At 45.6% G+C, this 23,621-nt stretch overlaps 1 protein-coding gene across 1 annotated transcript in view; it reads left to right on the top strand.

Moving 5' to 3' along the window:
- The window catches only part of LOC126106256 (uncharacterized), a 257,643-nt gene that overhangs the window by 194,414 nt on the left and 39,608 nt on the right, over positions 1–23,621 (top strand). Inside the window, exon 5 of the mRNA XM_049912481.1 lies at positions 15,347–15,607. Within this exon, the coding sequence (XP_049768438.1) occupies positions 15,347–15,607 (261 nt within the window). The remainder of the gene's footprint in view (positions 1–15,346; positions 15,608–23,621) is intronic.

A 23,621-nucleotide genomic window follows, 5' to 3' on the forward strand; every position in this document is an offset into this window, starting at 1 on the left:
CTCGGGAAAAATTACGGCCGTAGTTTCCCCTTGCTTTCAGCCGTTCGCAGTACCAGCACAGCAAGGCCGTTTTGGTTATTGTTACAAGGCCAGATCAGTCAATCATCCAGACTGTTGCCCTTGCAACTACTGAAAAGGCTGCTGCCCCTCTTCAGGAACCACACGTTTGTCTGGCCTCTCAACAGATACCCCTCCGTTGTGGTTGTACCTACGGTACAGCTATCTGTATCGCTGAGGCACGCAAGCCTCCCCACCAACAGCAAGGTCCATGGTTCATGGTTCATGTTTTCATATTAGGTGCCTTGTGTGTCACCTACTGCCACGTACTCGATATCAGCCACCTCAGTAGTTACTGGACATTGTGGGAGAGCAGAATGGCACGATCCGCGGAACTCACGGGCTTGGAACGTGGTCAGGTAGTTGAGTGTAACTTGTGTCATGCGTCTGTACGCGAGAGTTACACAGTCCTAAACGTCCCTAAGTCCACTGTTACCGATGTGATGGTGAAATGGAAACGTGGAGGGATATGTACAGCACAAAAGTGTACTCGCCGACCTCGTCTGTTGACTGACACAGACCGCCGGCAGTTGAAGAGGATCGTAATGTGTAATAGGCAGACATCTATTCAGACCACCACACAGGAATTCCAAACTGCATCAGGATCCACTGCAAGTACTATGACAGTTAGGCGAGGGGTGAGAAAGCTTGGATTTCATGGACGAGCAGCTACTCATAAGCCACACATCACGCCGGTAAAGACCAAACGACGCCTCGCTAGGTGCTAGGAGAGTAAATATTGAAGGATTGAACAGTGGAAAAAGGTTGTGTGGAGTGACGAATCACGGTAGACAATGTGGCGATCAGATGGCAGGTTTTGGGTATGGCCAATGCCCAGTAAACGTCATCTGTCAGCGTGTGTAGCGCGAACAGAAAAATTCGGAGGCGGTGGTCTTATGTTGTGGTCGTGTTCTTCATGGAGGGGGCTTGCACTCCTTGTTGTTTTGCGTGGCACCGTCACAGCACAGGTATGCTTGCGGGAGTGGAAGCTGTCATCAAGTCTAAGCGTGGGCCAACACCATATCGAATTCCAGCATTAGCGATGGAGGGCACCACGAACGTGTAAGCCATTTTCAGTCAGGTGTCCGGATACTTTGGGTTACATAGTTTGTATCAAAATATAAAACAGAGCTGTCAAACAGCCTGGCATATTTACCTAGACTCTGCAGTCCGCAATCCATAACATATGTCAACAATGCCAGCTTAGCGCAGGGGCCTCAACACCTGTCGCCGTGTTGCAGACGCCGGCGGTGATCAAGACGGCGGTGCCCGCCATCGCGGCCGCCCCCGCCGCCGCCGCCACCTCCTACTCGTCGGTGCAGGTGTCGCACCCCGCCGTCGGCATCGCCGCCGCTCCAGCTATCGGCCTGGGCTACAAGGCGCTGCTGCACTGAACATCACACGTGGTAAGCCACAGTACTAGGCGGCCGATTGCTCTTGTTCAGCTACTTTCCCATTTGCCTTTCTTCTTTAGCCCTAAGCGTCTACCGCTCGTCGTATTTCTACATATATCTACATCAATATCCATACTCCGCAAGCCACCTGACGGTTTGTGGCGGAGGGTACCTTGAGTACATCTATCGGTTCTCCTTTCTATTCCAGTCTCGTATTGTTCGTGGAAAGAAGGATTGTCGGTATGCTTCTGTGTGGGCTGTAATCTCTCTGATTTTATCCTCATGGTCTCTTCGCGAGATATACGTAGGAGGGAGAAATATACTGCTTGACTCTTCGGTGGTGGTATGTTCTCGAAACTTCAACAAAAGCCCGTACCGAGCTACTGAGCGACTCTCCTGCAGAGTCTTCCACTGGAGTTTATCTATCATCTCCGTAACGCTTTCGCGATTACTAAATGATCCTGTAACGAAGCGCGCCGCTCTCCGTTGGATCTTCTCTATCTCTTCTATCAACTCTATGTGGTACGGATCCCACACTGCTGAGCAGTTTTCAAGCAGTGGGCGGACAAGCGTACTGTAACCTACTTCCTTTGTTTTCGGATTGCATTTCCTTAGGATTCTTCCAATGAATCTCAGTGTGGCATCTGCTTTACCACCGATCAATTTTATATGATCATTACACTTTAAATCACTCCAAATGCCTACTCCCAGATAATTTATGGAATTAACTGCTTCCAGTAGCTGACCTGTTATATTGTAGCTAAATGATAAAGTGTCTATCTTTCTATGTATTCGCAGCATATTACACTTGTCTACATTGAGATTCAATTGCCATTCGCTGCACCATGCGTCAATTCGCTGCAGATCCTCCTGTATTTCAGTACAATTTTCCAATGTTACAACCTCTCGATATACTACAGCATCATCCGCAAAAAGCCTAAGTGAATTTCCGATGTCGTCCACAAGGTCATTTATGTATTTGAGAGGTAGGTGGGTTTATGTAGGAAAATAAATGGTCACGGTAAAGTATCTGGCCCGACAAAGGAAGAGAGCCGATCACTCAACTGTGCAATATGATCTAAGAGTACCAGATGAAATTCTGGAGGTGGAGGAGTGGTATGATGGGAGAGGGGTGGGGTCGGGGAATGGCATACAGTTCTAGGTCATAAGTCTTAACGCGGCCTTCTGGGATAAATTCCAGGGTGTATGACGTTATTCATGATAATCCAGCCATCAGATGGAAACATTAAGCTCTACAGCATCCTATGTGAGATGCTCAACATTTGTCTTACATACACACAGCAAAAAAAGTTTTGCGTTACCCGGTTCCTTCAACTCCTGAAGATAGACGTTGACTGCGGATACTTTATCACAGACACAGTCCCTTTGGCTGCTCAGAGATGCCACTAAACCCGCCCAAAGATGTAAACAACCACGCATGAGCAGCGCCTATTACACCGAGCGGGGCCGACAGGCGATCAGTTCGTCATTTCACCAGGAAGGAGGTACACGGCTCGTGTTGTCTGTAGTTCAACCGCGCCTAGATGGTCAGTACCGTGGTTCGATCGCGAACGCATTGTTACTTTGTGCCGCGAAGGGCTCTCAACTAGGGAAGTGGCCAGGCGTCTCAGAGTGAACCAAAGTGATGTTCGGACATGGAGGAGATACAGGCGGACAGGAACTGTCGATGACGTGTCTAGCAAAGGTCGCCAAAGAGCTGCTACTGTAACCGATGTCCGCTACCTAAGGATTATGACTCCGAGGAACCCTGACAGCAACGCCACCGTGCTTTTCGAGCAGCCACAGGACGTCGTGTTACAACTCAAACTGTGCGCAATAGGCTGCATGATGCGCAACTTCACTCCCGACGTCCTTGGCGAGGTCCATCTTTGCAACCACGACACCATGCAGCGCGGTGCAGATGGACCCAACAACATGCCGAATGGACCGCTCAGGATTGGCATCACGTTCTCTTCACCGATGACTGTCGCATATGCCTTTAACCAGACAATCGTCGGAGACGTGTTTGGAGACACCCCGGTCAAGCTGAACGCCTCAGACACACCGTCCAGCGAGTGCAGCAAGGTGGAGGTTCTGTGATGTTTTTTGGGTGGCATTATGTGGGGCCGACGTACGCCGCTGGTGGGGGAGACCCTCGTCGTTGAGAGACTGTAGAAGGGTACAGGGTGAGTTGGAGTGAATTTCTGTTTGGTGTGATGAATGGTAGATTTCTTTAAATGAGGAAAAATTTAATGGAGAGAACTAGGATGAAAGTCCTGTGAAGTGCGAATACGGTATTAGTGGAGTGCAGCTTGACAGAGTTACGTCGATTAAATATACAGGTGGAAAGTTTAGAAAGGACATGAAAGTGAATGTGCGTATAAGGTCAATTGTTGGGAAGGGGAGTGTTCGGCTTCGGTTGATTGAGAGAATTGTAGAAACGTGTAGCATATCTACAAAGGAGATCTCGTGTAGAACACTTGATTCATCACATTCTCCAGTTCCAATAAATTGTTTGGGATTCAGAGCGGGTCAGTTTGAAGGAAGGCATCGAGGCAATTCGGAAAGATGCTGCTAGGTTTGTTACCGGTGAGTCCGATCAACATCCGAATATAACGGAAACGCTGCGTGAACTCGGATGGAAATCCCTGAAGGCGAGAATGCTTTCTTTTCGGCAAACACTATTGAGAAAGAAAACCGGCATTTTTGACTGATCATAGAACGATTCTACTGCCACCGACGCACATTTCGCGTGAGGACCACGAAGATAAGAGGGGAATTAGGTTTGGTACTGAAGCGTACAGACGCTCGTTTCTCCGTAACTCCATTTGCGAGGGGAACAAGGAAGGAAATGACTAACAGCGGTCCGAGGCACATTCAACCGTACAACCTATGGTGGCTTCCTGAGTATATAGACGCAGATGTACGACTACTTGCACACTCAAACGCCACGGAAGCTACGTAGGAATGAATAACGTAAGGCCGCTTCTTCAGTCAGCGAAACAAAGGAAATTTATTTAGCATCACTGTCATCTGATTCAGAGCATTACTTTACTTACTCGGTTAATATGTTGCAAGTTGTCCGCTGTGGCCGAGCGGTTCTAGGCGCTTCAGTCCGGAACGGCGCTGCTACTGCAGTCGCAGGTTCGAATCCTACCTCGGGCATGGATGTGTGTGATGTCCTTAGGTTAGTTAGGTTTAAATAGTTCTAAGTCTAGGAGACTGATGACCTCAGATGTTAAGTCCCATAGTACTTAGAGCCAATATGTTGCAGTCGACAGTAGCAACTCATACGATCGTGTGTGTGTATGTATGCTAAGATATTTTAGAACTGACTCATGTTGCCTTCTGTTCCAGATGGGATGGCAGTAGCTGCATCTTCTGTGCATCCGCCATCACAGAGATATCAACAAAACGTACTTTTACATCACTTCATCAGCTCAATGCACTTTGGACAGGCAGAAATCACATTGTACCATAACTCTGAGTTGCATAATAAACACTGATTTGTCACAAACGATGTACTTCTTTCTTGACCTTTTATTGACATTAATGGTTGTGTGGTACATCATAATCAGATATTATATTTGGATGGTAAGATGAATAGACAGCAGCTTACAGTATTATTGATTGGTTGTGTGCAATCAGTCTCGGTTTCAAAAAGACACAGCATACGCAGTACCTCACATCAGGAGGTACCATACAAATGATAACGTAACACATGGCGTTAGGGTGGAAAATTCCACATTGTTATGTGTCCGTAATGGCGATAATTTAAATTTAAAAACAAAAACAACATTTTCTGAACTCCTAAATCAAATCAGAACAGCCACATTTGCAATTCGAATTACTGCAAATCTTGCGAAGAGAGATATCAAACAATGGAAAGTCCATGTAGGAATATCAACATTGAAGAGAAAAAGCGGTACGTTAGCAAAATTTACACATTTTCATTCAGTTGTTATGTGTGAAATGATGTTCTTGTGTAACTCATCTTTAAGAAACAAAGCTTTCATTGTTCAAAAAACATGTTGTAAGAATAATATGTGTTGTTCACTTACAATCGTGTCGTATACATCTGTTTAAGGACTTACTCATTTTAACTACTGGCAGAGTTAAAGCTGTGAGGACGGGTTGTGAGTCGTGCTTGGGTAGCTCAGATGGTAGAGCACTTGCCCGCGAAAGGCAAAGGTCCCGAGTTCGAGTCTCGGTCCGGCACACAGTTTTAATCTGCCAGGAGGTTTCATATGAGCGCACACTCCGCTGCAGAGTGGAAATCTCATTCTAGTGCTACATAGTATGTGTATTCCTTCTTGAAGTCCGTGCTTAATAACCCACCACAACCAAAAAGAACAATGATACATTAGTTAATCAAAAGCAAGCGGCACCTATAAGTGGACGTGGGATGTGTCCACCCTTGACCTTTATGAAGACCTGAACTTGCGTACTTTCAGTGAAGTGCCTGGATGTCTGTGGAGGCCCGACACCCCAATCTTCCTTAAGACCAAAAACCACAGAAGGCAGCCATGTCGGACTCTGGAGTCTCGAGATAAGTCGGTGTTATAGGTCACCCCATAGGTGTTCCACTGGGTTCGGTTCGGTACTATGGGGAGCCCAGTCCTTTTCAGGATTGTTGTTGCCGCACAGACATTGCTTTATGACAGGACCCATTATCCTACTGATACAATAAATCATACGAACACTTCCTATGGTGTACGCAATTCGCAACGCTGTAAAATCCGTCCGCACCCCTCGTCATTTAGCCTTTTCGTCAGGACAACGTAAACACGGGATCACCCCCCCCCCCCTCTCCATAGCACACACTGCTCTGTGCTTCACTTCTGGCACTGAGTATGATGGCAACTAACGTCCTACAAGCATCCACCGAACTGTCGTTATTGTTTCTCTGCTGACAGGAGCCCCCCCCCCCCCCCTTCTTTTATACTGGCGCATCTGCCTCTTGAGACATCTAGTGGGCAATTCAGTACCATATAAGGGCGTCCCGCGTATTTCTGATCAAATAAGGTACAATTTGCTGTTGGAGTGACAGGACTTAGTTGAGCTGTAAGTGGTCCATACTATTTAGAATTTTCGTATATGAACTAAGATCATTTTACAGTGAATTTGTTGTGCCAGACTGAATAACACTCATCGGAACAGTGGTGGCTTCTTATATTTACTTCTGGAGGGCGACAAGTGGATATGACAACACACTCAAAGTACTAATCGCATTATTATAAACTGAACAAGATGGAATTCTTAACTTTGAAACTGTCAGTGTCCACAGGAATGTCACGTGTATTTTTTACTGCCACTGAACACTAAACTAGCATGAGGCGCCCTGCTAAACTCGCAGGACACGACAGGTAGTTTAAATTGTGGAAAGGGGCAAAAATAAGCGACTGTCAGTTACACTTGAACATACAAAACAGTTCCTTAATTAGGCTGAAGACCAAAAGAATCTGACACTTCAAGAGCAAGCAACTTAAATTCAAAATCTGGTGATGGCCCAACCATTAAGTCTCAAAAACATTAATTTTAAAAGTGCCAAAGGCTTTACATAAAACAGTCTTAATTAGGCTGAAAGCCCAAACCATCTAACACCTTATGAGCAGAACAACTTTAATTCAAAATCGGCTGAAGGACCAAAGAAGAGCAAAACAACTTAAATGCAGAATCGGCTGAAGCCTCAACACTTAAGACTCAATAACATTAATATTAAAAATGCCAAAGTCTTTACATAAAACAGTTCTTAAATTAGGCTGTAGGCCCAAACAATCTGACGTCTTAAGGGCAAAACAACCTTAATGTAAAAATCGGCTAGAAGCCATACAAGTACAAACAACAAGGGCACTCAGAAGTTCCGAGGGTGCTGGACGGAGACAACACGATGGGGAAAATACACCGCCTGAATTTACGTCAATGGCCAGGGCAGGTAACCGGAACGTTAACGGCCACAAGGCAGAAGATTCCGCTCGTGCACTTCAATTCAAACAACCAAGTACAGTTAAACTCTACTGGAGGGTGGCTAAAATTTGCCAACTTGAAAACACACGATGTTGCTCGCGGGAATATCCCAACAGCCGACAATGAACTCCAAACGATACAATGTGAACAGCCGTGACTTGCTGGTAGTTTAAGTCAAAACTCAACTGTCATGTCCAGGATCGGTGAGCCACGAACCTCGTAGCAATGGGAACGGCACCACACACTCCCGACACCGCGTAGAGGCCGCCAGCGGGCGCGGACAAACTACGCGCCGCGGAGATTTCCTCGCTGCTCGACGCCAACCGATCAACTCGCCAGGCGCGGAAGTGGTGAAAGGGCCAAATATACGCCGGTCGATGAAAAGACCAACGAAAACGACCAACCAACGGACATCCCTCTCGGATCTCCGTCCGTCGGATAGTTCATGTGTGTCGTCAGCGTTTAATATTTCTGGCTTATTCAGCCATCATATTAGGCTCCAGGAAGCTATTCCCAGGGCAGTGGAGATGCAAGAGGCATACAGATGACGCAATGTGGGATGAGGTACCGGTGACAGATGTTAGATTCGGTACCATTCCCGTGAGAAAGACCGCCTGCATGATGCTGCTGCTCTGTGATTGGCTGCTGTGTTCGGCGGTAGGGCGCCAACACGTTAAACTTTAGTTGCTATTATTAATTAAACCTGTCATACAAATTACTTAATTTTTTTAAATAAACATCTCTCAACAGCCAGCTATGAATCGGTCATTTCAAAATTATTAAAATCAAAGTATTACTGAAACAAAAAACAGACGATATTGCTGCCGATGCACTTCTGTGGCGTTCGGGTCACACCTTACTGGCTTGGCGCGTGAAGTGTCTCGGGCAGTCCGGCTCTCCAGTTCTGACCGTTCCAGTAGACAGACACGTTGTCTGTTATAGCAGTATTTGTTCCATGCAGTTTTATTTACGACAGTTCCGACCGTCGCTATGTACAGACATGTTGTCTGTAATAGTAGTATTTTTTTCATGTAATTTTATTCTCATTTCTGACGGTTCCAGTAGACAGACATGATGTCTGTGGCAGGATGCATTTCATGTTATTTTAGACAGATATAATGACTGTGGAAAGATATGTTCAATACGTAGTGATCAAGAATAGTTTCTCGTGTCTATATCAATAAAAACGCGAGTGGCATCCCAAATGAGTTATACACTCCTGGAAATGGAAAAAAGAACACATTGACACCGGTGTGTCAGACCCACCATACTTGCTCCGGACACTGCGAGAGGGCTGTACAAGCAATGATCACACGCACGGCACAGCCGACACACCAGGAAGCGCGGTGTTGGCCGTCGAATGGCGCTAGCTGCGCAGCAATTGTGCACCGCCGCCGTCAGTGTCAGCCAGTTTGCCGTGGCATACGGAGCTCCATCGCAGTCTTTAACACTGGTAGCATGCCGCGACAGCGTGGACGTGAACCGTATGTGCAGTTTACGGACTTTGAGCGAGGGCGTATAGTGGGCATGCGGGAGGCCGGGTGGACGTACCGCCGAATTGCTCAACACGTGGGGCGTGAGGTCTCCACAGTACATCGATGTTGTCGCCAGTGGTCGGCGGAAGGTGCACGTGCCCGTCGACCTGGGACCGGACCGCAGCGACGCACGGATGCACGCCAAGACCGTAGGGTCCTACGCAGTGCCGTAGGGGACCGCACCGCCACTTCCCAGCAAATTAGGGACACTGTTGCTCCTGGGGTATCGGCGAGGACCATTCGCAACCGTCTCCATGAAGCTGGGCTACGGTCCCGCACACCGTTAGGCCGTCTTCCGCTCACGCCCCAACATCGTGCAGCCCGCCTCCAGTGGTGTCGCGACAGGCGTGAATGGAGGGACGAATGGAGACGTGTCGTCTTCAGCGATGAGAGTCGCTTCTGCCTTGGTGCCAATGATGGTCGTATGCGTGTTTGGCGCCGTGCAGGTGAGCGCCACAATCAGGACTGCATACGACCGAGGCACACAGGGCCAACACCCGGCATCGTGGTGTGGGGAGCGATCTCCTACACTGGCCGTACACCACTGGTGATCGTCGAGGGGACACTGAATAGTGCACGGTACACCCAAACCGTCATCGAACCCATCGTTCTACCATTCCTAGACCGGCAAGGGTACTTGCTGTTCCAACAGGACAATGCACGTCCGCATGTATCCTGTGCCACCCAACGTGCTCTAGAAGGTGTAAGTCAACTACCCTGGCCAGCAAGATCTCCGGATCTGTCCCCCATTGACCATGTTTGGGACTGGATGAAGCGTCGTCTCACGCGGTCTGCACGTCCAGCACGAACGCTGGTCCAACTGAGGCGCCAGGTGGAAATGGCATGGCAAGCCGTTCCACAGGACTACATCCAGCATCTCTACGATAGTCTCCATGGGAGAATAGCAGCCTGCATTGCTGCGAAAGGTGGATATACACTGTACTAGTGCCGACATTGTGCATGCTCTGTTGCCTGTGTCTATGTGCCTGTGGTTTTGTCAGTGTGATCATGTGATGTATCTGACCCCAGGAATGTGTCAATAAAGTTTCCCCTTCCTGGGACAATGAATTCACGGTGTTCTTATTTCAATTTCCTGGAGTGTAGTTTATTCGTAGCAGCAGTTCCTTGCGAAGTTAATTTCAGCCTCAAAACAAAGAATCCACGACCTGCGTGCTGTTTTCTGTGCTGGGGACATCATCATCATGAAGACAGCAGGTTAGTGAAGTGTACAAGAACTTATGTATTCCACACAGGGCAGTGGAAACCACTAGGCACCTCACGTGTACTGCATGCACAGTACAAATGTGCTCAGTGACACGTCACCTGCAGTAATGCACAGGAGGTAAAGAAGGATGACAGTATTAACACTATCTCACTTTTATTCCTTTTTTCTTGCCGTAAGCGGTCGGCGAGCACTGGCTGTCGCCGCCTCACCGGCGCTCCGCCCCCGACTTCACTGCTGCTCCGCCCCCGACTGCGCTGCTGGTCCGTCTCCAACTGACTGCCAGACACACGACGACCCGGAAATACTATCGGTCGCTCCAGAGAAGGTAGGACAGTGCGCTTATCGATACGCGCTGCTGCTGCCGTTCACGGGCCAGTAAGGCAGGAAGTTAGTGACGCCAGTACATGGAATAAGAAAACGAGGCGGCAGCACCGTAATAGAAGATGACAAACAACCAATGGCATGAACACGAGCCGTGGACGGTTCATATCACTTACACAGCACTAGACAACAGTCTCTTCTCACAAACTACAATTGACTATTAATTTTGCTACGGGAGTCATTCACGAGTAATGGAAGACATTTTTACTCGGCCAGTTTCGGTTGAAAAAGTGCGGTTTCGTGAAGTTCCGACGGTTAGTGACGCTCTACGAATTCAGAATGCCGACTCTATCGGAGGAGCGTTCCAAGCTGAAAGCTTGGCGGAAAACAAGCGCATGACATTGGCACCTGTATAATCTGTACGGAAATCTGGCCGTGAACAAAAGCACGATGAGTCGTTAGGCAAGGAGTCTGTCATCAACGCAGCAAGGTAGCACAAACCTGTCTGCGTGCTGGCCGGCCGCTCGCAGGTATGACTCCCTCAATGTTGGAACGTGGAGACACTGTCACTGTGACCTTTGAACGGCACAATTTGTTCGTCAACTGCAAGGTGTTCTTTATGGGTATTTTTGATAAACTTTTTTCGCAGCATCTCGCTTACCATTCTAACCTTGAACAGTCTGTCAGGCGCAGAATGTTGCTGACGAGGGAACCTCCCCATCGCACCCCCCTCAGATTTAGTTATAAGTTGGCACAGTGGATAGACATTGAAAAACTGAACACAGATCAATCGAGAAAAAAGGAAGAAGTTGTGTGGAACTATGAAAAAAATAAGCAAAATATACAAACTGAGTAGTCCATGTGCAAGATAGGCAACATCAAGAATAGTGTGAGCTCAGGAGCGCCGTGGTCCCGTAGTTAGTGTCGGCAGCTGCGGAACGAGAGGTTAGTGGATCACGTCTTCCCTCGAGTGAAAAGTTTAATTCTTTATTTTCAGACAATTATTTTGCGAAGCTGCACAGGTACACAGAGCAGTATTGTTTACGTGATCGTGTGTTCAAAATGGTTCAAATGGCTCTGAGCACTATGGGACTCAACTGCTGTGGTCATAAGTCCCCTAGAACTTAGAACTACTTAAACCTAACTAACCTAAAGACATCACACGCATCCATGCCCGATGTGGATTCGAACCTGCGACCGTAGTGGTCGTGCGGTTCCACACTGCAGCGCCTTTAACCGCTCGGCCACTCCGGCCGGCCTGGTCGTGTGTCAATTATCAAAGTTCAGGCACTCACACATAATCAACTTTGCTCTCCAAAATTCCAGGATATGTTCAGATTTGCTTGGACATATGGAGGATTTGACGGTCTACACACGGAAAAATTTGAAAACGTTAAAACCATATGTTTTGACAGAGCACAGGGAAAACTGTGCGACTGTGAAACTGTTGCATTCATTTGCTGCAGTTTATGTGACAAACTGTAATGTTTTCATCCCTTTTTAGGAGTGATTATCACATCCACAAGAAAACCTAAATCGGGCAACGTAGAAGAATCTTTTTACCCATTCGCCAGGTGTACGAGTTAGGTGGGTGTTTTCCTGTGGAGGAATCGGTTGACCTATGACCAGATGTTTTCGGTTCCCATTGGAGAGGCACGTCCTTTCTTCTACTAATCGCACGGTTTTGCGGTGCGATCACAAAACACAGACATTAAACTTATTACAGTGAACAGAGACGTCAATGAACGAATGGACAGATCATAACTTTGTGAAAGTAAAGAAAGTAAACTTTTCACTCGAGGGAATACTTGAACCAAGGACCTCTCGTTCCGGAGCTGCTCACGCTAACCACGGGACCATGGCGCTCCTGAGCTCACATTATCCTTGATGTTGCCTATCTCCCGCATGGACTACTCAGTTTGTATATTTTGCTTATTTCTTTCATAGTTCCACACAACTTCTTCCTGTTTTCTCGATTGATCTGTGTTCAGTTTTTCAAGGCCTATCCACTGTGCCAACTTATAACTAAATCTGAGGGGGGTGAGATGGGGAGGTTCCCTTGTGGTTAGTATCGTAGTACCTCCAGGAAAGAAACGTCTTCAGCGTGTTCGTCGCCACAAAAATGTGAAGGAACTCTGTGTTAACGCAAGGTCTCATACAAGTCTGTCCATCCAAGAGGAGCTCACAGAACTTCATTGGACTGTTCTCATTAATCCGCCATACAGCCTGGATATCACAACTTCCGACTTCTATCTGTTTGGTCCAGTGACGGATGCACTCTGCGGGGAAGCAGTACGTGGACAATCGGGTCGTTATTGATGCAGTGGGACGTTGGCTCCAATGTCATCTGGTAGAGTGGTACCATGCGCGTATATTGGACCTCACAGTAAGGGAACGTAAGGTCACCGCATGGAACTGAGGTTATAGTGCAAAAAGGTGTTCTGTAGCCAAAAGAGTGGGGAACACTGTGGTGTATTGGAATCTTGACTAAAATCAACCAGCATTTAAAAATCAAATGAGACGCATTAGATGCTGAACGCTCCTCGTACTTAGTTCTGTGTAATACGTGTCTCCCGCTGATGGCTCGGTAGAGACACGATGCCGTCGTCTTCGGCGCCGATTGCAGACTGAAATGGTAATTAAATCAAGACCCTAAGCTGCCAACGGGCGTTGATACACATCAACGGGGACAGGTGAAAATGTGTACCCCGAACGGGACTCAAACATGGGATCTCTTGCTTACATGGCAGACGGTCTATCCATCTGAGCCACCGAGGGCACAGAGGATAGTGCTACTGCAGGGATTTGTCCCTTGCACGCTCGCCGTGAGACCCACAATCCCAACTTAATGTCCACACACTACATTCGTAGTGCCCCTGCCCATTACACTCATTACTCGCGGCATACAATCTTACCGAGTCCCGTAAGAGTTCGGGCAATGCGTGTGCATCCAGCACAGAAGAAGAAGGTTAATGGCCGGTTAGCCTTAACTATATGAAGACGGTACCTGTTCCTTCGGACATGTCTGAAAGGACAGGTACCATCTTCATATAAATGCCCACTGGTCCCAGCGGCAGGGCGCTCTGAAGCGACTGATGACCCTGCAGTTATGTTCCTTTACTCTCCAAACCAACTAGGGTGGTCTGAAGTAAGGAAGTGTGCTGTATCGATGGCGCGTAGAACTACTGGGACGCCTCTACGCCGACGTCTCCGATTCGTCGTTACGTCAGGCAGCGACTGTGCTCACTTTTCGTTCCGTGGTGAGGTACCAACTTCGCCACGGGACCTCGTTTTTCGGACGATATAACAGAATTTGCACAATTTAAAAAAAAAAGAAAGCTCTGCTTTCTAAATTTCAGCATTCAGTAGCGAAACGGCTATCCGTTTATAAAGGATACGAAACATGGTTCCATTGAGGAAAAATGAAGGACCAAAATTTTTGAAAAATAAGACTTATCATAAATTCCCTTCATTACAGGTTATTTTTTCATTCCTTACTCGCTACACACACAAAGTCACGTAATTTCTGTTGGAATTTTACCACCGCTTCAATTATTCTAAAGGTATTCATATTTCCAATAATTAAAAAGATTTATTTTGAATTATTTAAAAAAAAGCAGTATTCGCCTTAAGCAAATACGTAAAAAGAAAACTTGAAGAATTTTTAAAAAATTGAGTTAAACCTGGCAATGGGCTAAATTTCAAGAGAACAACTGTCATTTTAAAAGGATGTTAAAAAAAATCGTGCTGAGCAAAAATAGCTTAACCAACAATGGTTGCCTGTAGACTAGGACTTAGAATATTCTCAGAATGGTCAATAACAATTCACAAGTCATGACAAAATAAAATCCATCAATTAATGTAGATTTATAGGAAAGGTTACTGACTCCAACATATTCAGTTTACAAAAAGTAATGGTTTTCCTTTTTTACTAGCAAAATAGACTTGTTTGGAACGCGCCATTTTCCCTTGGGCCAGACACAGAATAGACAAGGCTTCTCCAAGTCACCGGCCGTTGCAAACAAACCCGCGATCACACTGAAGACAAAACAAGCAGGTCTCTAGAACACACAGAGAAGGGACATTAGTTTATCAGAAGTGACACACACAAACACACGCTTCCTCTCGCGCAATTTGATAAATCAGGAGAACAGTTCAAATGGTTCAAATGACTCTGAGCACTATGGGACTCAACATCTTAGGTCATAAGTCCCCTAGAACTTAGAACTACTTAAACCTAACTAACCTAAGGACATCACACACACCCATGCCCGAGGCAGGATTCGAACCTGCGACCGTAGCAGTCCCGCGGTTCCGGACTGCAGCGCCAGAACCGCTAGACCACCGCGGCCGGCAGGAGAACAGTCTTTGATAAAGGTACTGAGGCCACAGTACCGTAATAACAACTTCTCCCCTGTTGAGGTCAAATACTTGACGGTTAAGCAAAGCGTTCGTGACCCATCAACACAGCAAACAGATCTTTTTGAAGTTATCGGTAAAAATTTCAACTGCAGCAATCAACACTCTACATATGCTTAACAAAGTTAGCGTGTCGCCACAAGTCGACGCAGTTGCCAAGTGCAGATCACCAAGTTATCGGTTGTCCGTATCTGCAATGTCGTCGTAGTGGATGGAAATGCCATGTGGCTAGGGCCTCCCGTCGGGTAGACCGTTCGCCTGGTGCAAGTCTTCCGAGTTGACGCTAGTTCGGCGACTTGCGTGTCGATGGAGATGAAATGATGATGATTAGGAACACAACATCCAGTCCCTGAGCGGAGAAAATCTCCGACCTAGCCGGGAATCGAACCCGGGCCGTTAGGTATGACATGACCACTCTCTTGCCACAGGCGGACGTCCTACTGGATGACAAGGACGCACACAGCCTCGCCCCAGCAGAAACCCAAGTATGCCAAGAATGGACGCAGTGCGCACTTCGCGGCTGTACCTTCCTCTACGTCTGCACGCCGGCGTCCAGACCTGCTGCCAATACCAGCGCACCTCCTGCGCCTCCCAGGGGCCAACGCCACAGCAACCGACCGACATCTGTGCGCATGTGGCCCGCCGTTACATACATTTCGGGCCCCACAGAATCTACGTCGCTGAGGGTGGTATCAGCGATATCGTGTGGTATAAATATATAGGGCGGACACGATGTGAACACATCAAATAGTGTTAACAGTAATTGTCGAAATTAGGTCAAAATTCCGTGGCGGTTCAATAAACAACCACTGAAGAGCCAAAGAAACTGGTACACCTGTCTAATATCGTGTATGGCCCCCGTGAGCACGCAGAAGTGCCGCAGCACGACATGGCGTGGGCTCGACTAATGTCTGAAGTAGAGCTGGAGGGACTGTCATCACGAATCCTGCACGGCTGTCCATAAATCCGTAAGAATACGAAGGGGTGTCTGAAGAGTTTGGTGTCCAGCGGAAGTGTCTGAACTCAAAAGGTTGTTCCTGGAGCCACTCTGTAGCAATTCCGGACCTGAGAGGGGTCGCATTGTCCTCCTGGATTTGCCCAAGTCCGTCGGAATACGCAATGGACATGAATGGATGCAGGTGATCAGACAGGATGCTTAGGTACTTGTCACCTGTCGTATCTAGACGTATCAGGGGTCCCATATCACTCCAACTGCACACGACCCACACCGTTACAGAGCCTCTGCCAGCATGGACAGTACCCTGCTAACATGCAGGGTCGATTGGTTCTTGAGCTGTCTCCATACCCGTACACGTCCATCCGGTCGATACAATATGAAACGAGACTCGTTCGAACAGGCAACATGTTCCCTGTCATCGACAATTCAGTGTTGGTGTTGACGGGCCCAGACGAGGCGTAAAGCTGTGTGTCGTGCAGTCATCAAGAGTACACGGACGCTCCAGACTACTACGTCTTAAATCGTCGTTCCTCCCGTTTTTCCTGGATATTTTTCCGGCAGCAGCGATGTCTGAATGGCTCTGAGCACTATGGGACTTAACATCTATGCTCATCACTCCCCTAGAACTTACAACTACTTAAACCTAACTAACCTAAGGACATCACACAACACCCAGTCATCACGAGGCAGAGAAAATCCCTGACCCCGCCGGGAATCGAACCCGGGAACCCGGGCGCGGGAAGCGAGAACGCTACCGCACGATCACGAGCTGCGGACAGCGATGTCTGAGATTAGATATTTTAGCGGATGCCTGATATTCACGGTACACCCGTGAAATGGTCGTACGGGAAAGTCCCTACTTCACCGCTACCTCGGAGATGGTGTGTCCCATCGCTAGTGCGCCGACTATAACACCACGTTCAGATTCACTTAAATCTCGATATCCTGCCATTGTAGCAGCAGTAACGGATCTAGCAACTGCGCCACACACTTCTTGTCTTATATAGGTGTTGCCGACCGCAGCGCCGTATTCTACCTGTCTACATATCGCTTTATTTGATACGCGTATCTACACCAATTTCTTTGGCAGTTCATTGTAAAAACATTGTAAGAGAAGTAAAAGACCACATATAACGCTAGAACAACTTAAATAATAAAATTACAGAGGACTTCCCATCAAAAGAGCCAAGTATTTCAAAAATGCGTAACACACCCAAAGTAAAATTTTATACCTAGACTCCAGCTCCACAAGCAAGCTTACTATAATCGTGAGAAATCTTAGACCAAAGCTCGCTTGAAACAATGGCATACACAGCCTGGCAAATACGACACAGTTTGCCAACAGTATCAGCAGACATAAAAATAGCAAACAAATTTCAAAATACAACAAAATGACTAAATTATTTCACAAGTTCTCAAAAACAATTTAGACTTTGAAGTCAGATTGATTTAAAACAACAACATTAACCTGAAGAGTCAAGGCCTCGGACACGATCACTGAAAGAGGAAAACTGATCATGACGAAAGAAATCTAACAGAAATTACGCCAAGGTTTCTTTCAATCACACCATCTCAATCTGACCTAACAACAAGAAAATACGCAGACCAATGAGTACTGCGGCACAAATGCAATGAATCAACACACGCCGTAATCAGAAATAGCGATAATCTTGTAACAAAACTTGGTATGCGCGCAGAAACAAGTAATTGCTCTAGCAATGGCTAGAACCGTATGAACACAGAGATAAATCAGCTCTCTCCTATGAGCACGCTATCGATCACATTGATCAGATTATTAACGACAACTTGCGTTGTTGGAAAGCTGGGGTAAGGTTTTATGGGACCAAACTACTGAGGTCATCGGTCCCTAAGCTTACACACTACTTAAACTAACTTACACTAACTTACACTAAGGACGACACACACACCTATGCCGGAGGGAGGATTCGAACCTCCGACGGGAGGAGCCGAGCGGACTGTGACAAGATGCCTCAGACCGTGCGGCTTCTTGCGTCCTGAGTTTAAACTTTGAGTACCATTGGAGTTTGTCTGAAGCCACCATTTTATTTTTACTATCGATGCCTGTTGGGTGAAACCACCGATTCCATTGCAATATGGAGACATCTGTTGGTATATTCTTCGCACTATGCAGCTATGATTTTGCAAATCGTTAGGACCATCTGGTTACTTCACAAGACGGTAAATGACAGCATCATCTTCAAGCTATCTAAGTCAGCTGCTCAGAATGTCTGCTAAATCACTTACAAAGATCAGGTAGAGCAGAGAGCCTATAATACTTCCCCAGGGAAAAGTATACACTACTCCAGTGGTTGCATTCAGAATCCACTCACAAAAGGAGAAGTACAAACTGCCACACGAATACCCGCGCTAAGTCACCCTCGTTCAACCAATGGCCTTGTCATAGAGGGAGGACAAGCAGACAGAAGTTCAGGCCACTCTCTTCTCTCATTAGCAATCATTAGCAATCAAATCGTTCTCGGTTCATTGCTCGGACCCCACCACAGCTTAAACTTCGAATAAAAATCATCAACAATAGTGGCCAAAGGCTTCCGGCATAAGTCACCCTCGTGCAACCAATAGCCTTGTCAAAGAGGGAGGACAAGCAGATATAGGTTCAGAGCACTCTCTTGCCCTAGGGGTGGGAAATTGCCACTAAATGCGGAAGAATCAGCAATGATCAACGGCATGAGGAGACGGAAGGCAATGGAAACCATTGCATTAAAGACACTTAACGAGTATCCAAAGGACATGTGGCCTGTAGATGAAAACAGGTCGTGATGATGTCTCCATTGGCAAAAGGTTCCATGCTACTCCCCCATTCGGATCTCCAGGAGGAGACTAACAACAGGGAGGTGACGATGGGAAGAAAATTTCAATAACAAACTAAAGGATAACGATTTTCGGCTTACAAGGCCATCTTCAGAAATTTATGTCTGAAGATGGCCTTGTAAGCCGAAAACCGGTTAGCAATAAAAGTAATATTCTAGAACAAAAGTAAACTGGTGCTTTTCATTTATTATTATAAATTTGTTCTACCAAGAACCGACGGAAGATTCTGTTAATGTAAAGGATAACGTTCTACGAGTCGGAACGTGGAATTTCAAAAGATTGAAGGAGACAGAAAAGCTAGAAAATCAGAAAAGGGAAATGCTAAGGCTCAGTTTACTACAGTGGGGGCCAGTGCAGAGAAATGGAAAGAAGACAAGGATTTCTGGTGAGACGGTTATAGGGCAGAGCCAGCAGCAGTAGAAAATGGTATAATTGAAGTAGGATTCATTATCAATAGAAATATAGGGTATAGAACGAGTTACAATTCCGTGATAGGGTTGTTCTCATCGGAATCGCCAGCAAACCAACACCGTCTAAGACTGTTCAGGTATATATGCCGATGTTGCAAACCGAAGATGAAGATATAAAGAAAAGATATGAGGACGTACAACAGTCAAATGTAAAGGGAGTTGACAATCTGTCATGGGGGACTGGAATGTGGTTGTAGGGAAAGAAGAATGGGTTACAGGAGCATATCGGCTTGGTACTAGACATGAGAGGGGACGAGTTCAGCAATAAATATCAGATGGTAATAGCGAATACTCTGTTCAAAAATCAAAAGAGGGGGAGGTATGTTTGGAAAAGCAGGGCAGATATGCGAAGATTCGTTAGATATCATTGGCAGATGAAGATCCTGAAATCAGATATAAGATTGTAAGGCATACCCAGGAGAAGGTATAGACTCAGCTAACCATTTAGTAGTGATGAAGAGTAGTCTGAAGAGTAGTCTGAAGAGTGTCGTTAACAGTAGTCTGAAGAGTAGTTTGAACAACAGGCGGAATACGGTAGTTCTACGGAATGAAGAGAAACGCTTGAAATTCTCTGAGGCTGTCGGTATCGCGTCAATAAATAGCTCCGTAGGCAGTTGAGTAGGAGAGGAGTGGAGATCTCGAAAAAGGGCAGCCACAGAGGTTCGAAAGAAAAATATAGGTGCAAAGAAGCTGACTGCGTAGAAACCGTGGGTTGGAAGGAAGTACAAAAACGTTCAGGGGAGTTCAGGAATACGGAAATGCAAGACAATCAGGAGTGAAATAAATGGCAAGTGCAGGGATGCTGAGGCGACATGGCTGCTTGAAAAATATGAGGAAACCTAAAAAGAAATGATTGCCCGAAGGACTGTCTCAACATACAGAAAAGTGAAAAGAAACCAGAGAAACTAATGTGATGGGTGCAACGGAAACTCCACTGTCAAAGAGCGGGTAGGTGGAGAGAGTATATTGAACGCCTCTGTGAGGGGGAAGACTTGTCTGATGACATGACGAAGAAATAGGGGTCGACAGGGAACAGATAGGGAGTCCAGTATTAGAATATGATTGTAAAAGCGCTTTGCAAGACATAAGATCGATGAGACAGAAGAGCTAACATTTGAAATGAATTTGTAAAAACATTGAGGAAAGTGGCAACAAAGCGGCCATTCACGCTGGTGTATACAGGGTGGTCCATTGATAGTGACTGGGCCAAATATCTCACCAAATAACCATCAGACGAAAAACCTTAGAACGAAACTCGTCTAATAGCTTGAAGGGGGAAACAAGATGGCGCTATGGTTGGCCCGATAGATGGCGCTGCCATAGGTCAAGCGGATATTAACTGCGTTTTTTAAAGTAGAAACCCACATATTTTATTACATATTCGTGTAGTACATAAAGAAATATGAATGTTTTAGTTGGGCCACTGACTTCGGAAGAACATCATCCACACGATTTCGAGGATAACATTTGGCGACTGGTGCGAGAATTGTCGCACAAACACGTTAACAGTTCAAGCATCCAAGCTCTTGACAGGAGTGATATACAGAAGGATGGAAAAGAATATTAGGAATGTGTTAAGTGATAACCAGTTTAGCTTTAGGAAATGCAAATGCACCAGCGAGGCAGTTCTGACACTGCGGTAGATTCTGGAAGCAAGACTGATGAAAAATCAAAACACTTTAATAGTGTTTCTCGAGCTGGAAAAAGCGTTGGACAATGTCAAATGGTGTAAGCTGTTCGAAATTCTGAGAAAAGCTATAGGGAAACACGGGAACAAAAAGAGTGGAAGACCAATAGCGAAGTTCTCAGATCGAAAGGAGAATAAGGCAGAAATGTAGTCTTTCGTCCATACTCCTGTATTTATACACGTCAGTGTGCTGAAAAATTTTAAATTTAATGTTTTTGTATTCTTGGGACTAGAGCAGTTGGTAAAATATTTTTTCCAACACACAGCGATATATAACGGCGATACTTTCTTTCCAGATATATCGACATCGAATAGCATGAACAGTAAGACACATTCATTAGCAAAAAACTTAGTAACATAACTGAGATTTAAAAAACAAAACACTTATAACTTTAAGTAACAATGAAAATAACCAAACTATTACATGCACAAAAACTTTTAGTCACATACTACAATCACATCCTGCAGTGGAGATGTATAAAACAGTCGTGGCAAAGGCGTCGTCAGTAGTTAAAATCAGACTATCACCTCCATCTGTACAGCATAATTATGAAGAGATGGTCGATGCAAACACGTCATATTATTAGTACTTAGCCTGTGAACTAGCGTGAAGGGTGTGTGGAAGCACTAAGGCAGACAATTTCACCGAGAGAGGGCACTTGTGGTATGCGCGAGACACTTGCGCACATTAAAACCCAGGGATACATACTCATGCGCGTCAAAATTTTTGAAGATTGTGCTAATTCAAACCCTCTGTGATAATAAATAGAACATATCAGAACCATTTAAAACATCTGCATACAATAGAAAATATGAACACTAGTTTGCCTGTGTCCTAGTGTCAAGCAGGTGAAGCTTGCGCTAAGGAACAAATCTAACGAGAGAGGGCAGTAGTGTTATGCGAGAGAGTCTCGCCCAAATTAAGACATGGATACGTACTAGCGAAAAAGAACACAGTGTTGTAGTAAATTGAAAACAGCGGTCGTCATGAGTAAAAAACATAACAGAATCATTTGAACCATACATACATCGAGAACCGCGAACAATAATCATAAAAAACACGTAAAATCCAAACAGGAAAGGAGCATATCACCAGCATAAAAAAAAACTAGCTTCTAGTCAGCCAAACTACATTACGTTACAGTCTGAAGGGATTTGAAACTATCCAAAAAATTTTTGTTACTAAGCTGCACGTGTTCGTTAAGAATGAATCCATCTTTGTGAGATAGATGTTTGACAATTTCTGATTCCTCGGACAGGTCAAGATTGCAACATTTACTCAGGCTTCGTATAGCAATTCTACGTCATCAAGTTTACGTGGCGTATGCTGTAAGAGCAATAGGTGTTCAGCAAACCTGGAATTGTACACGTTTCCACCATTTTTACCTAGCATGTGTTTTTTATATCTTACTTTAACAGATCCACCTGTCTTTCAAGAATCACAAGAGCAGGTATACTTGGAAAAGGCCGGGTGATACGGGAAGATTTCAGTTAGATTACATCATGGTCAGTCAGAGATTCCGAAATCAGATACTGGATTGTAAGGTGTGCCCAGGAGCAGATATAGACTCAGATCACAATGTAGTAGTGATGAGGACTAGGCTGAATTTTAGATATTAGTCAGAAAGAATCAGTACCCCGAAAGAAGTGGAATGTGGAAGTATTAAGGAATGACGAGATACGTTTGAACTTCTCTAAGGCTATCGATACAGCAGTAAAGAATAGCTCAGTGGGCAGTACAGTTGAAGAGGAATGGACATCTCTAAAAAGAGCGATCACAGAAGTTGAAAAGAAAAACATAGCTACAAAGAAGGTAACTGAGAAGAAATCACGGGTAACAGAAGAAATACTTCAACTGATCGATGAAAGGAGGAAGTACAAAAATATTCCGGGAAACTCAGGAATACAGAAATACAAGTCGCTGAGGAATAAAATAAATAGGAAGTGCAGGGAAGCTAAGACGAAATGGCTACAGGAAAAATGTGAAGACATCGAAAAAGAAATGATTGTCGGAAGGACAGACTCAGGACAGAGGAAAGTCAAAACAAGAGTGCAACGGGAATTCCAGTGTTAAATGCAGTCGAGAGAGCGGATATGTGGAAAGAATACATTGAAAGCCTCCGATGTGATAAAAGAAGAAACAGGAGTCGATTTAGAAGAGATAGGGGATCCATTACTAGAATCAGAATTTAAAAGAGCTTTGGAGGACGTAAGATCAAATAATGCAGAAGGGCTAGATAACATTCCATCAGAATTTCTAAAATCATTGCGGAAAGTGGCAACAAAACGACTATTCACGTTGGTGTCTAAAATGTATGAGTCTGGCGACATACCATCGTGACTTTCGGAAAAGCATCATCCACACAATTCCGAAGACGGCAAGAGCTGACAAGTGCGAGAATTATCGCTTAATCAGTTCGTCAGCTCATGCATCCAAGTTGCTTTCAATAATAATATACGTAAGAATGGAAAAGAAAATTGACGTTGCTCTAGATGATTTGTAAATTTGTAAACTGACGAAGGTATCTTTAGATATACCGAGACCTTGGTCAAGGATTTCAATAAACCTTTATCCTGCAACTGTTTGGCTATTATGATTTAGTAATCGCACTAGTTTATCTTCGTGTCTCTTCCGTGGAACAGGTACTCGAACTTGAAGTATGCATTGTAGGGCACATGTTTACTGGACATTTTTCTCTTGTTTCCGTCCACACTCCTACAAAAATATGGAAATCAAA

Source organism: Schistocerca cancellata, chromosome 10, assembly GCF_023864275.1.
Source record: "Schistocerca cancellata isolate TAMUIC-IGC-003103 chromosome 10, iqSchCanc2.1, whole genome shotgun sequence".
In the NCBI taxonomy this organism is placed as follows: domain Eukaryota; kingdom Metazoa; phylum Arthropoda; class Insecta; order Orthoptera; family Acrididae; genus Schistocerca; species Schistocerca cancellata.